This window comes from Macaca fascicularis, chromosome 6 (assembly GCF_037993035.2).
Source record: "Macaca fascicularis isolate 582-1 chromosome 6, T2T-MFA8v1.1".
In the NCBI taxonomy this organism is placed as follows: domain Eukaryota; kingdom Metazoa; phylum Chordata; class Mammalia; order Primates; family Cercopithecidae; genus Macaca; species Macaca fascicularis.
This window is the reverse complement of record NC_088380.1, coordinates 156,937,653-156,953,253: the sequence shown is the minus strand read 5'-3', so window position 1 is coordinate 156,953,253 and position 15,601 is coordinate 156,937,653. Positions and strand designations below refer to the sequence as shown.

Here is a 15,601-nt window from a genome sequence, read left to right as displayed (position 1 = left end):
AACATCACAAGAACTAGGATTATAGATCCAGGGAAGAGGAGAGCCTGGGACCACAAGCCTGGCTTGCTAGACCCTCAGAAGGGCTGTGTGATTCCAAAGGGCGTGCGGGGAAGCTGCAGGGGAAATGCAGGAGAGGAAGGTTGCAGTGTGACCTCCAGAAGGCCTTTCTGACCAAGCTTCCTGGAGGTGTAGCGCGCTCATCGTCTCCCATCACTGAGGGTGTGCACGCAAGCCATGGCTGGGCACCAGGCCAGGCTCCTGCGGAGAGGTTTCTTACACTGGCAGAGGGTGAGACTGCATGACCCCAGAGCCTCCCTACTCCCAGCAACAGGAGGCTGTGACTCCGGACAGGGTTTGGGGTGGACGTGAGCAGAGCTGGAGAGGCCGTCCTCTTCCTCTCTTGGGGAGGGTCTGCAGGAGAGGCCCCAGAGGCTTCCAGTGGGGGATGCTTCATTCAGTCAACAAGTATTTATTGAGCACCCACTGTGTGACAAGCAGTGTGCAGGCCTGACCTCATCAGGGAGGGGGCTCGGAGGCGCCCTGCCTGCTCACTGCTTTGCTTCATGCCTTCCAGGAGCCCGCACGCATCCCCCGGATGAGTTCCTCTTCACACCGGTGGTGGTCGCCTGCATGTCCGTCATGGCCTTGCTGCTGCTGCTGCTCCTGCTGCTATTGTACAAGTATAAGCAGGTGAGCCGGAGCGGAGTGGGGCTGCCAGGTGTCTGAGTGAGCCAGATTTGGACAGTACCCCCAGGCTGCATGGATTCACCCTTCCTCCTCCTGTCAGTCAGTCAGCTAACAGCTCTTTAGTGGGTGCCTACTGTATGCCAACATGAGCCAGTTGCTGGGTGGCCTCTGAAGCTCTGCCTTCATAGTGTTTACCGTCTAGTGCGAGAGACAGGTGCTAATCAAATAGCCATGAAAGCAAGGGCACACCTGTAATCCCAGCTACTTGGGAGGTTGAGGCAGGGGGATCACTTGAGGCCAGGAGTTAGGGACCAGCCTGGGTGATACAGCCAGATCTCAGCTCAAAAAACAAAACAAAAAGGCATGAAAGCAAGGGCATGGATTATAGAGTGAGGAGAGGCTATGAGGAGAGGAACGGCATTCCTGGGCAGCCTAGACCTGGGATTCTCTCAGCCCGGGGGTGTCCTGGCACCCAGCACGGGACAGAGGAAATGGACATACAAGGGTGGTGTCCCCTGGGCCAGGTCTGAGCCCTGCCCTAAGTAGCACATGGTCTAGTGAAGGCAAGAGCCTGTGGCCATCCTCTTCATTATTTCATGTTACTGTCCTATTAGTCGAAGCTGCCATTTAGTGCATGTTGCACAGGTAGTATGCTCCCTGTCACTGCCTGCTCAGTATATGATAAGTGATTTGAGGGGTATTTTTCTGTAGCATGTTACCTGCGTCATCTCATTTAATGCCCTCAGCAACCATTGTATGCAGCTAGCATTAGCCCATTTTACAGAATTGTAAACTGAGGTTCTGAGAGGTTGGGACAGTTGCCCTTGTCTACAGCTGGTCAAAGACAGAGTCTGGTTTTTAACCCTGAGTGGGGGACTCACTCCAAAGCATGTCCCAATCATTACATGAAACATTGACTCATCTTATTTTACCCTCACAAGAAGCTGGAGGCAGGAAGTATACTAGTCAGTATCTTACCCATCAGGAAGCTGAGGCTCAGCAAGGTTAAGAAACCCCCCAAGGGGCTGGGGGATATGATTGGCACTAGGCCCCAGGGGCTTCTGTCCCTAGAGCCCATGGCCTCCACCACCTGCCCGACCACACAAAGACCATGTGCAATGTGATCAGAAGCTGAGAGGACCAGGCCAGAGGGCTGTGGGAGGTCAGAAGTGGAGGCACTTTTCAGGCTGGTGGGTAAGGGAGACTGCCTGGAGGAGGTGGCTTGGCATTAGTGGGATGGGCTTTGGAGGATGAGGGATGCAGCAGGGGAGATGAGACTCAGGGAAAGGGTATCTCTGGGGGAGAAGGCAGAGTGTGCAGAGGGGCAGGCAAGGGGAAGACCAGGGTGGGGTTGGGGGTCTGAAGGGTTGGACCCCACCCTGTCAGTCCAAGGCCGTCAGTGGGTTTGAACAAGGGAGTGCTGTGATCAGGGGCTGAATGACCCACCTTGTGTCCCCTTGGCTACCTTTTCTTCCCCACACCTCCCTGGGGCTTTTGTGAGAAGAAGGCTTGAAGTGGGCAGGGTGGGAGGGATGTTGGGGGAGCCCTAGCGGCACATGGCTCTCTACTCCTGCCAGCACCCAGCATGAGAAGGCTGCTCTGAGGGCATCCCCGGTCAAGACCTCGGGATCTAGGTCCAGCTCTGACACTGTTTTGCCATGTAACCTCGGTTGACTCGCTATCCTCTCTGGGCCTTAGTTTCCCCTCTTGTACCATGGGTCTGGGTGCTCTTTAACAACCCCTCCTCCTCTGACAAGCCGAGAGCCCACTGGTGGTCTACTTTAAGAACCGGAAACTTGACTTCAGTGAATCTGGGTCTAAATACTGCCTCTGCCAAGTTCTGGCTATGGGATGATGGGAAAGTTGGTGTGTCTAAGTTTCTTCTCCATTTGTAAAATGGGATCATTAACAGCCTGTTGTGAGGGATCCCGTACCACAACGCACATAGAGGACTGAGTGGGGTGCTGGACCAGACAGTCTCCGTGATAGGAGCTGCACACTCTTGTCCCAGGAGGAAGTTCGTTGGGGAACCAGAGTTAGCTCATGCATCTTGGGATGGTGGAAGGGAGGGGGAGGTCTGAGGTTGGGCATCATCTCCTTGACTACATACCCAAAGCAGTTGTTTGGCCCAACCCACCCACCTCCAGGGACAGGACCTTACTCACCCTTGGGGCCACCCGTTCCTTCTCTGAGCAGCTCCAATTTTTGCAAAGTTCTTCCTTACATGGAACTGAAAACTGCCTCAGTGTCCACAGAGCTGCCAGGACAGTCATGCAGAGATTCCAGAGAAGGGCCTAGGGCCCCCTGCAGCCCTTTCTGCCTTGGGCTGGCCAGCCCCCTTGGCTGTGGTTTAGGAACTCTGTATCTTCTCTCTGCGGGACCATTTTTGGAACATGTCACCTCCACACTTCCTGTCCAGGAAATTCAGCTGCCCCTGGAGCCCATGCAAGGCCTCGAGAACACTTGCAGCTACCCTCCTCCCCTATACCCATTCACAGGCCCTTTAGCTCCAGGCTGAGGTGTCCACCCGTGGGACCAGACTTTGAGGGGTCAGGATGGTCATGCCCCTGCCTCAGTGCCTGCCCTCCCATCCTCCTCTGCCTTGCTCCATGAGGTTTGGAGCCTTGTTCCTTCACTGGGGACTCAGCCCAGCCTCTCCTCATTGCCCAGGCCTGGGGAAAGAAGTGGCCTGTGGGGAGGGTTTGTTCTGCCTCAGGGCTGAGTCATCACCTTTCTGTCCCCGGAGTGACCACAAGGGGGGCTGTGGGGGAAGAGAAAAGGGCAGGAGTCAGCAGGCTCCCCTGGAGGAGGAGGCACACAGGGAAATGGCTGAGGCAGCAGAGAAGCGAGGGTCCGGGGAGGCCGCTGGAGGGACCACGATCCTGGGAGCTGGAACTGAGCTCTGAGGAGGGACAGGAGGGTCCCCAAAGATTCCACTGGGAATTGTTCAGATCGTCACCTTCTTGGGATGGAGAATATCCACCCACCCAGAACCAGCAGGCCTAGATGGGGAGGGGACTGGGACTTGGTCTCCATGCCCCCTTTGGTGGGGAGGAAGGGAGGAAGTCGGGGTGGACCTGGAGCTTAGGCCCATTGCAAGGGATCAATGGGGTGGTGTGCTTCAAGTATCTAGCCCAGCGCCCCACTCCCAGGCAGAGCTCAGGAAGAACTCACTGCCATCATGACAATCACGTCCACCCTTCTCAGGAAGCCTGGCCCATCCCCACCTCTTGATCTCACTCATAGTTCTTTGGAAGAGAGGCTGCCTCTGGGTAGATGCCCATGAGCCCTTTCCAGGGATGGCACAGGTGCCCTGGGAGGTTTACAGGCCCAGCAGGGGCAGAGGAGGGTTCTGGAGGCAGGCGGAAGGCAGCTTGGTCTGCTTCCAGGAATATGAGCCTAGGATTCAGAGATCTGAGAATCCAGCCAAACCTCTTCCTCCTTGATCCCCTCCCTTTCAACAGTGCCCCCTGCCCAGCTGGGGGCAGGGAGGGGCTGACTCAGCCCAGCTGCAGAGGGACAGAGGAACAAGAAGTGGTGAGGAGAAAAAACAGTCTTGGCCACAGAGGCTCCTAGAGATGGAAGTGGCCGGGAGAGGCTGAAGAATCCCCTCCTCGCCCTGTGGCTGTCTTTTGGGCTGGGAAGGTGCCCACGGGCAGGATTTGGATCCTCGGAGGCTTGGGAAGTTCTTCACCCTGTGTCCCATTTCAGCCTCTCTCCCAAGCTACACCACAGAGGCTCTGAAGTTCATCTGTAGTCCACCCTCCCAAATCAGAGCCCGGAAGTTAGTTCCTCATTTCTAATTGCAGTCTTTTCTCTCTAACTACCAGCTAGAAGTTCTTCCTGACGGTTAGCTGGAATCTTTCTCCGTCTCTCTCTCTTTAAAAATGTCAACATTTTATTTTTGATTCGGGGGTAGATGTGCAGGTTTGCTGCATGGGTATGTTTCGTGATGCTGAGTTTTGGGATATGGATGCCATCACCTGGTACTGAGCATAGTACCCATAGTTTTCCAACCCTCACCTACTCCCACCCTCCCTGCTTTAGTGGTCCCCAGTGTCTGTTGGTGCCATCTTTATGCCCATGCGTACTCAATATTTAGCCCCCACTTAGAAGTGAGAACATGTGCTATGTAGGTTTTCTGTTCCTGTGTTAGTTTGCTTAGGATAATGGCCTTCAGCTGCACCATGTTGCTGCAAAGGACATGACTGGAATCTTTTCTCTCAACCACGACTCGCAGCTAAAGGCCAGCCTCCTCCCCAGCACCGGCCCACACTTCCTTTAAGCTTCTAACTCGGGTGCCCAGGGAAGGAGCCCAGCTGCAGGCACAGCCAAGCTGGTCCCATCCCCAAGGCCTGGCTGGAAAGAGTTGCTCTGCTGACCCAAGGCCTCAGTGTCCTCCACCGCCCCAGCCCAGCTTCCACTTTCTCCCTCAACTTGGTCTTCCATCAGCACTTCTCATGGGCAACCCTTAGCATGGTGCTCCCCCTCAGTAGCTGCCCTCTAGGCAAGAAACAGGGGCAGCCATTCCTCCTCCCCACATCCTAGGGCTGTGCCTCCCCTGGCTGGGTGGTAACAGCATGGAGAGCCTAAGGAAGGAAATCGGGTCTTTCCAAAGGTCCTGGTCCTCCCGAATCTATCTAGTGGGCAGGGTCTGTCTCTCTCTCTCTCAACAAGATAAAGACAAGGCTGGGTGCGATGGCTCACACCTATAATCCCAGCCCTTTGAGAGGCCTAGGCAGAAGGATTGCTTGAGTCCAGGAGTTTGAGCTTAGTGGGCTATGATCGTGCCACTGCACTCTGGCATGGGTGAAGGAGCAAGATCCTGTCTCAAAAAAGTCAGATGGTGACTCACCTGTGTCAAACTCTCAGGGTCTCTCGCTGCTTGGCCAGGTGTAGTAGCTCACGCCTGTAATCCTAGCACTTTGAGAGGCCGAGGCAGGCAAACTGCTTGAGCTCAGGAGTTCAAGACCAGCCTAGGCTGCGACAAGGCCCCGTCTCTACACAAATTAGCCAGGTGTGGCGCCACACGCTTGTAGTCCCGGCTGCTTGGGAGACTGAGGTGGGAGGATTGCTTGAACCTCGGGGGTCGAGGCTGTAGTGAGCCAAGACTGCCCCACTGCATGCCAGCCTGGGTGACAGAGATCCTGTCTTGGAAAAAAAAATCCCAGAAGGGAACCCACTTACCTTATCATAGCCCTCAAGACCTTCCTGCTTCTGGAACCTTCCCCCCTACTTCCCTCAAGTCATGATGGTTGCCTTCCTGTAGCTCAAACTTGGCAGGATCGTTCCCATGTCAAGTATACAGTATTTCCATGCACAGTTCCTGGAAAATTCTTCCTCTGATGGTCACATGGCGGGCTCTTTAGGGGCCCTTCCCTGACTTTATTTTCTTCGTAGCACCACTTGAGAATTTCCTACATATGTATTTATTTGCGTTTAATGCCTCTCTCAGCCACTAGAATGCAAACTCCATGGAGGGGCAGGGACTTTGCCCTGTTCAACTTTGAATCAGCAGTGCCTGACACAAATAGACACTCAAGAAAGTATGTGGATGGGCTACTATTATTCAGCCTTAAAAAGGAAGGGAATTCTGATCTATGCTGCAACATGGATGAACCCTGAAGCCATTACGCTGGGTGAAATAAGACAATCCCAACAGACACATGCTGTGTGAGTCCACTGAGAGGCAGTGCCTAGAGCAGTACAATTCACAGAGACAGAAAGCAGAATCATGGTTGCCAGGGGCTGGAGGAGGCAAAGGGGAGTTGCTCTTTAATGGGAACAGAGTTTCAGTTTTGCAAGATGAAAAGAGCTCTGGAAATTGGTTGTACAACAATGTAAAATGTAATTGACTTGATACTACTGAACCATACACTTAAAAATGGTTGATATGATAAATTTTATGTATGTTTTACCACAATTAAAAATATATATATATTTGGACGGGAGGGTGGGTGGGTAGATGGATGGACAGATGAATGGATGGATAAGATCTCAAGTCCCACCCTCCCTCCTGGCTCAGGAATTATCAGATTATCAGCGATATCAAGGCCCTCAGAGGTTGTCCTGTCCAAGGTCTTCAATACACAAATAGGGAAACTGAGGCTTGGAGAAAGGAAGGTCACACAAGAAGGCAGAGTCAAGAAGGAACATGCTCTCATGTCTTCTCTCAGCCCAGAGCAGGCCTCGCCCTGCCTTCTCCCACTGGGTGCCTCGGGACTGCCCACACCCCTGCTCTTAGGGGTCGGAGATGAGGTCCACAAACTGCCTGCCAGCCCCGACTGCCATGTGTTCCCTTCCTCTTCTGCAGAAGCCCAAGTACCAGGTCCGCTGGAAGATCATCGAGAGCTATGAGGGCAACAGTTATACTTTCATTGACCCCACGCAGCTGCCTTACAATGAGAAGTGGGAGTTCCCCCGGAACAACCTGCAGTTTGGTGAGACGGCAGCTCAGCACCCCACACCTTCCTATCACAGGGCCTGTGGGAGTTGCAGGGGGCCTGTGGGCCTTTGGACAGAGGCCCTTTGGTGCCCTGGGACCTAAGGGACCTGTGTGCGTGGCAGGTAAGACCCTCGGAGCTGGCGCCTTTGGGAAGGTGGTGGAGGCCACAGCCTTTGGTCTGGGCAAGGAGGATGCTGTCCTGAAGGTGGCTGTGAAGATGCTGAAGTGTGAGTGATGGGAGGGGATGAGGGAAGGGATGGGGGGTGGTAGATGCTGGGGGTGGACTGGCCCTGGTGTCACAAGAGGCATTGCCCACGTTTCAACCTGTTGAAGCCTGGGGGACAGAGCTCAGGGGTGAGGACTTGAGTTTTCTTGTGAGCTCCAGGCGCCCTCTGACTCCTGGCTCCAAGAAGGTCTGGGTCACCCTTTAGTTGTGAAGGGGCTTCTGACTGAGTTCCAAAAAGGCTGTGGGTGCAGAGAGGTCACCTAGGACCGTGGCTTGGCCACAGTTTGGCTTCCTGTCACCTGAAGACCAACTCAGTGACAGGCCCATCCCTCTTCTCTCTCTCTGCCATCTGTGTGTCTGCATTTTTCCTTCTTCTTTTCGCTTCTGGCCACTCTGGGTCTCGGGGTATGCCCTGCTTGCTCCCCTGGGTCTTTGCATTTGGTCCCCATGTATCTGTGTGGTGCTCTGTGTCCTGCCCTCTCCCCGTCTGTGGGACCTGTGGTTCCTTCTCCCAGCCACGGCCCATGCTGATGAGAAAGAGGCCCTCATGTCTGAGCTGAAGATCATGAGCCACCTGGGCCAGCATGAGAACATTGTCAACCTTTTGGGAGCCTGTACTCATGGAGGTAAGGGCCTTGGGGCTCATGGGGCCAAGGTCTTGGGGCCTCTGGGGGATCTGAGGGCCCCAGGGCTACCTTGTTCCATCTTCCCCTTCTCAGGATCCTACTGATCCAAGTGCCAGTGGGATCCTGGTCACAGCATCCCTTAAACTCCTGGGCCCATCTCCTGGACTAGTCAGGAGCTGCACGGGCAGCTCAAGGCATAAAGAGAGACTGATAGGGAACATCAGAGCCCCTGGAGAAGGAGATGAACATGTAAGCTCCTAGGCCCTGCTTCCAGGGAGCTGGATCCTGTGGGTCTGCAGTGAAGCCCCCTGTCTACCTCTTATGAAGCCTCCATTCAAGGATGCTTGGACACTCTCCCCAGGGCCCACAAAGGTGCCCCAGGCTTTGTTGGAACTCCAAGTGCCCCACATCCTCTTCACCGATAGCAGCTCTGACCTACACTGAGCCGCCACAGCTTTCCTTTGAAGAAATAATTCTTGGGCTACATTTTTTTTAAGGCCTTTTTTTTTTGTTGTTTTGTTTTTTCTTGAGACGAAGCCTTACTCTTACCCAGGCTGGAGTGCAGTGGCGTGATCTTGGCTCACTGCAACCTCTGTCTCCCGGGTTCAAGCGATTCTCCTGCCTCAGCCTCCTGAGTAGTTGGAACTACAGACGCCCGCCACCACGCCTGGCTAATTTTTGTATTTTTGTAGAGATGGGGTTTCACCATGTTAGCCAGGATGGTCTTGATCTCCTGACCTTGTGATCTGCCCACCTTGGCCTCCCAAAGTGCTGGGATTACAGGCACGAGCCACCACACCCCACCAAAGCCATCTGTTTTAAACAGATGGAACTACTGAGGCACAGGGAAACTTGCTCAGAGCCAGGGATAGAAGTCAGCTGTGCTGAGTCCCGGTCCAGTGGCCTCACTGCCCCCAGTCCCATGCTCCTGTTCACACAGGGGAGCAGTCAGCACCTCCCTCACCCCATACCCTTGGCTGCTTTAGGCCCTGTACTGGTCATCACGGAGTACTGTTGCTATGGCGACCTGCTCAACTTTCTGCGAAGGAAGGCTGAGGCCATGCTGGGACCCAGCCTGAGCCCTGGCCAGGACCCTGAGGGAGGCGCTGACTATAAGAACATCCACCTGGAGAAGAAATATGTCCGCAGGTAGCCCCTGGCAAAGGATAAGAAAAAGGCCAGGTCTGGGAGGCGGGCGGGACCCGAGTCTGTCTTCAAAGCCAGCTCAGGGGTTGGATGGCTAATGATTGGGTGGCTATGCGGCCCTCACCTGCCACCTGTGTCATGGGAAGTAGCCACCCACAGGTTTTATGGGCACCTCTGTTTCTCTACTCCTTTTCCCCTTCATTCAACAAATATTTGAACATCTACCATGTTCTGGGAGTGTGGAAGGCAAAGATGGGCAGCTCATAGTCTGGTGGAGACATGCATTAATGAAATTACCACCCAGTGTGTGTAAAAGATCAACCGAGATCTGTGCCTGGAGCCCTAGTAAGAGATGGGCAGATGTGGCTGGGTGTGGTGGCTCACACCTGTAATCCCAGCACTTTGGGAGGCCAAGGTGGGTGGATCACCTGAGGTCAGGAGTTTGAGACCAGCCTGACCAACATGGTGAAACCCTGTCTCTACTAAAAATACAAAATTAGCCGGGCGTGGTGGCGCATGCCTGTAATCCCAGCTACTCAGGAGGCTGAGGCAGGAGAATCGCTTGAACCCTGGGAGGCAGAGGTTGCTGTGAGCCAAGATCACACCATTGCACTCCAGCCCGGGCAACAAGAATGAAACTCCGTCTCAAAAAAAAAAAAGAGAGATGGACAGATGTGGGGAGAAGTCTCCTCTTTCGCCCATAGCCCGTGCTGGCGATGCAGAGCACCTGTTCCAACTAGAAGCAGCCAATATCAGTGTCCCACATTCCCATGGGGGAGTGGAGACAGGGTGTGTTAACTGTTGGATGACAGGAGACAAAACAGCATGATTGTGGCCAGGTCCCCGGCCCACTTGGACCTGTTTCCCCAGCCAAGCTGTCAGTGTTGAACCTCTCAGGGTCTTTCCGGCTCTGTTGTTCTGTGGTGCTGTGATTCCTGGAAGCCATCCGGAACAGAGCCATCCGACAGACAGAGTCACATGGGGAACCAAAGAGAGGAAGTGGGGAGATTCATGTCACACATGAGTCAGGGGCAGAGGCGGAGCCTGGACTAAAATCCTGCTCTCTTGACTTCCAGTCCAGGAGTCACCCAAGCCACACTGCTGTCCTGGAGGCCTCTGTCTCAGGGGCTTGTGGGGCCAGGACAGGATCAGAACAAGAAGGGTGTACACTGTGCCCTCATCCTAGATACTGTCAGCTGCCATGCCCCAGGAGGCAAAAGAGAAGGAGGCCCTGTCTTCACCCAGGGTCCTAAAAATGGGGGCCTGGCAGCATCACTTCCTCTTCTGATTCTCTGACACTTCTATGAGGGTGGCACACACTAGGCCTCTGAAGATCAGATCAAAATGAGCACCAAAGGAAAGTATTAGCTTCCGTCTTCAAATACGCAGATGGGGAAAGTATTCCCAGAGTGGGTAATTTCAAAGGCAAATGGCCTGTAAAAGGATCCCAGGCTGTTAACAGAAGTATAGTTTCTACAACAAGGGAGTGGAAGATTTTGCCACGGTCAGATTATAAATAAAACATTGGTTTCTCCTTCTGGGAACACTAGAATATGGACATTGTCAAGGTACACATCCCTAGTGCAGAGGGGACAGGAGGGAGAGAGAAATCCTATCTGGTTGGAACGTTAGGAACAGTAGTGCTTCAATCTACAGTAGTGCTTCTCAAATTCTCTACCCCGTGTGCTCTCATAGGCATCTCTTTTTTTTTTTTTTTTTTTTTTTTTTTTTTGAGACAGAGTCTTGCTCTGTCGCCCAGGCTGGAGCGCAGTGGCCGGATCTCGGCTCACTGCAAGCTCCGCCTCCCGGGTTTACGCCATTCTCCTGCCTCAGCCTCCCGAGTAGCTGGGACTACAGGCGCCCGCCACCTCGCCCGGCTAGTTTTTTGTATTTTTTAGTAGAGACGGGGTTTCACTGTGTTAGCCAGGATGGTCTCCATCTCCTGACCTCGTGATCCGCCCGTCTCGGCCTCCCAAAGTGCTGGGATTACAGGCTTGAGCCACCGCGCCCGGCCAGCATCTCTTGAGGACTGCTGGAAGTGCACCACCTCAGGCCCACCCACCCAGGCCTGCTGATTCAAAATCTGCATTGCAGATTCCCGGGGTGATTTACCTGCACATGAACTGGTGTTTAAGCAGCACTGCTCTAGACCTAGACCAGTGGGCCTCAGCTTAGACTGTACTTTTGTGATCCCCTGGGGAGATTTAAATCTGTGAATGACTGTTTTGCCCCTAGAGTTTCTGAAGTATTAGTAATTAGCCTGGTCCTAAAAGCTCCCGAAGTGATTTTAATGTGAAGCCAGGGGTGAGAGGCACTGTCTAGAGAGGACTCAAGGGGCCCTAGGATATGCCCCGATTCTAGTAGGGCTATTATGGGGAAGAGGACTCTAACTTCTCTGTGGCCCTTGAGGGTAGAGCAAGGGCTAGGAGGAAAATCTCAGGGGCAGATTGGCATTAGGAACAGTGAAGAACTTTCTCGCAGGCAGAGCTGCCCCAAACCAGAATGGGTTGTAAGCTCCCTCACCCGGGCCAGCCAAGCAGAGACCAGATGGAGTGTACACAAAGGGAGGTTCCAGTTGACCATGGGGTGGCAGGTGGTCAAGGCCTGAGCTGAGCAGTGCAGTGATGGGGACTGACCCCTGCCCTCCAACCCTCTCTCCTACGTAGGGACAGTGGCTTCTCCAGCCAGGGTGTGGACACCTATGTGGAGATGAGACCTGTCTCTACTTCTTCAAATGACTCCTTCTCTGAGCAAGGTGAGGAGGCCTCAGGGCCAGGCCCCATTTGCTTGATAAGGGAAAAGGAGAAGGGGCTGCTGGGGTGAGGGGTGGGGAGTGTGGCAGGGCTGCCCTGATGCCTCTTCCCACCCTAGACCTGGACAAGGAGGATGGACGGCCCCTGGAGCTCTGGGACCTGCTTCACTTCTCCAGCCAAGTAGCCCAGGGCATGGCCTTCCTCGCTTCCAAGAATGTGAGTAGGAACCTGGCCCTGGCTCGTAGCCACCCAGGTCTGTGTTCTGGGGAGGCTGAATGAGTGACGACGGGGAGGAGGAAAGGGGAAAGGGGAACTTGGGGGCATGGGGTAGGGGAGGAGACAGAGTGCGAGAGTCATTTGGGCAGCAGCTGCAAGGGTGAGTGGGAGAAAGCTGTGTCCAGGGCTGGAGCTCTGGGGCTGGGCACCTGTGTCCCCAGTGTGAAGATGAAAAAGGGTACCAGGCTTTTTTTTTTTTTTTTTTTTTTTTTGAGACTGAGTCTCGCTCTGTTGCCCAGGCTGGAGTGCAGTGGCACAATCTCGGCTCACTGCAACTTCCACCTCCCAGGTTCACGCCATTCTCCTGCCTCAGCCTCCCGAGTAGCCGGGACTACAGGCGTCCGCTACCACGCCCGGCTACTTTTTTGTATTTTTAGTACAGATGGGGTTTCACCGTGTTAGCCAGGATGGCCTTGATCTCCTGACCTCATGATCCGCCCGCCTTGTCCTCCCAAAGTGCTGGGATTACAGGCATGAGGCACCGCGCCTGGCCCGGTACCAGGCTTTTTTCATTTGTTTTTGCTAAATAGTGTATAAAAGACAACAGTTGTCCCTGCCCATGAAGCACATGGTCTGGTGGGGATAATGGAAGCTTCCTCATAGAATTTTGAGGATATTAGATAATGTATAAAGTGCACTCAGCCTAGGAAGAAGTGCCAGGGAATGGGAGTTCTTGCCATCTTCCTTAGAACAGATTTGGGAGTCAGTAGTTTGATTGCTGGCTCTGCCACCTGCTCTGTGACTTTAAGCAACTTTTTAAATTCTGTGCCTGTTTCTACACCTATAAAAATGGGTGTAACAATGTTTGAAAAAAAAAAAAGGGTTCAGTGTGTGCAGAGTTTAGGGAAGGACCTGGCAGACAGCAGCTGCTATGATCAGAAATAATGGTAGGGTTTGGAGACTACTGCTCTGCACAGAAGCCCTCTGCTTCTGGGGCCTGAGCGGACCACTCAGAGGACAAAGCGCGAGAAGGGCCATGGCTGCTCAGGGTAATGGCGGTTTCTAAGCATTAAATGATCAGACCATGCTACACGTTCTTAGATCCTGGGCCCTGGTAGAAGGTATAGACAAGGGTTTATGGTAAAGGACCAAAACTGATGTCTATTCCAACAGGGACCCCAAAGCCATCTGGGGCCCTCCCTGCCATCCTCCTCACCTCAGGTTAAGGTAGGAGACGGCCCAAGACTAACCCTGCAGTGCTTTCCCTCAGTGCATCCACCGGGATGTGGCAGCGCGAAATGTGCTGTTGACCAATGGGCATGTGGCCAAGATTGGGGACTTCGGGCTGGCTAGGGACATCATGAATGACTCCAACTACATCGTCAAGGGCAATGTAAGTGCTGGGAGGGCTTGGGCCAGGCTGAGGAGGGGGTGAAGAGTCAGGGCCCAAAATAACTGGGGACTGTTATCCCAGGCCCGCCTGCCTGTGAAGTGGATGGCCCCAGAGAGCATCTTTGACTGTGTCTACACGGTTCAGAGCGACGTCTGGTCCTATGGCATCCTCCTCTGGGAGATCTTCTCACTTGGTGAGCCACTGGGCCCACTCCAGGCAGAGCCTAGGGCTGGCTCCTCTGGTTGCCCCACTGGTGGACAAAGATGTTTGGTGCCCAGGACACAACAAGGATTGTGAGAGTGCAGGAATGGGCAAGGGTCTCCAAACCCAGCATTGCGGTTTCTGCAGGGCGGGGCAGACCCCCTGCCCCTGACAGGCGCTCCTTTCTGGCTCTTCCCTCATTTGTCTCTGCTCAGTTGCTGCTACCTGTTACCCTCCTTTGTCACTGTTTCCCTCCTTTGCCTGAAATCTACAGACCCTTGAAGATGCAGCTCTCTACTACTAGGCTCTAGTAGAAAGAACTCCCATTTCCTGAGGACTAGGCACAAGGACTTGTCCCCAGTTCTTAAATACCCTGCTCCAGCACCCTCATAACCACCCGACTGTCCCCACTTTAACGATACACAACTGAAGCTTTGGTTTTACTGATCCCAAAGCCTGTGCAAGAATTCTTGTTTGGCGTGATAAGGCCTGGCTGGAGGCTCACATGTTCCTAAAGCCTAAGCCTGCCACACAGTGGATAAGAGCAGCTGCTGTTGCAGTGTTGTCAAGTAGGACCCCTCAAACCCAGTCTAAGCTGTGTGTGGGTGTGCAGGAATGGGGAGAGGACAACAGGCATGGCCTCTTACCTGATCTCGGCCTTTGCAGGGCTGAATCCCTACCCTGGCATCCTGGTGAACAGCAAGTTCTATAAACTGGTGAAGGATGGATACCAAATGGCCCAGCCTGCATTTGCCCCAAAGAATATGTAAGCGAAGGGATCCCAGGGAGGGAAAAGGACACCCCAGGCTTTCACTGGAACGGGATGGAAGGCCGTGTGGCCCTGATCTTTCCCTGTCCAAAATGTTCCAGGGTCAGGCTTTCTCTCTCCCACAGTGGGCACAAGCCCCTTCTGAGTTCAAGGTATGAGCGATGTTCTCAGAGAAGCAGCTGTCTGTTAGGGCTGGTCCGAAATGACCACTTTTCTTTTTCTTTTTCTTTTTTTTTTTTTTTTGAGACATCTTGCTCGTAGCCTAGGCTGGAGTGCAGTGGTGTGTACGATCATAGCTCACTGCAGCCTCAATCTTCAGGGCTCAAGCAATCCTTTGGCCTCAGCCTCCCAAGCAGCTGGGACTACAGGTGTGCACCACTAAGCCCAGCTATTTAAAAAAAATTTTTAGTAGAGATGGGATCTCATTATGTTGTCCAGGCTGGTCTTGAACTCCTAGCCTCATGTAATCCTCCTGCATCAACCTCCCAAAGTGTTGGGATTATAGGCATGAGCCACTGTACCTGTCCCTAAACTCGGACTTTTAAGAGACTGTTTTTTTTTTTTTTTGAGACGGAGTCTCGCTCTGTCTCCCAGGCTGGAGTGCAGTGGCCGGATCTCAGCTCACTGCAAGCTTCGCCTCCCGGGTTCCCGCCATTCTCCTGCCTCAGCCTCCCTAAGAGACTGTTATTACAGTAACCCTGAGGATACCAAAAGGGCCTCATCTGTCAAAATGAGGGTGATGAGAGTACCCTTCTGCAAGGGTTACTGTGAGGATTAAATGGTAAAGCATGCCAAGGACCTGGCACAGGTTTTATACTAAAATTACTTTTGACTGGGTTCGGGGACCTCTGCTGGGTAGGTCTCCCTAGGGGTGTGTGTTAATGACCCCGGACCCTAGAGAGCTGCACATGGGCATCCTCTGTCCTATCTCCAGATACAGCATCATGCAGGCCTGCTGGGCCTTGGAGCCCACCCACAGACCCACTTTCCAGCAGATCTGCTCCCTCCTTCAGGAGCAAGCCCAAGAGGACAGGAGAGAGCGGGTGAGTGGGGTGAGGCTTGGGGTGGGTGGCCGGTAAAGCAGGTTGGGCTGGGCCTGATGGATCTGGACTGACAGTCTCTGGTCTCTCCCACCCTCA

At 53.7% G+C, this 15,601-nt stretch overlaps 1 protein-coding gene across 1 annotated transcript in view; it reads left to right on the top strand.

Annotated features, from left to right (window-relative positions):
- Positions 1–15,601, top strand: part of CSF1R (colony stimulating factor 1 receptor) — a 34,486-nt gene that overhangs the window by 17,931 nt on the left and 954 nt on the right. Inside the window, exons 10-20 of the mRNA XM_005558240.5 lie at positions 575–690; positions 7,001–7,127; positions 7,255–7,359; positions 7,874–7,984; positions 8,971–9,133; positions 11,797–11,885; positions 12,002–12,099; positions 13,370–13,492; positions 13,574–13,685; positions 14,360–14,459; positions 15,397–15,505. Of these exons, the coding sequence (XP_005558297.3) occupies positions 575–690; positions 7,001–7,127; positions 7,255–7,359; positions 7,874–7,984; positions 8,971–9,133; positions 11,797–11,885; positions 12,002–12,099; positions 13,370–13,492; positions 13,574–13,685; positions 14,360–14,459; positions 15,397–15,505 (1,253 nt within the window). The remainder of the gene's footprint in view (positions 1–574; positions 691–7,000; positions 7,128–7,254; positions 7,360–7,873; positions 7,985–8,970; positions 9,134–11,796; positions 11,886–12,001; positions 12,100–13,369; positions 13,493–13,573; positions 13,686–14,359; positions 14,460–15,396; positions 15,506–15,601) is intronic.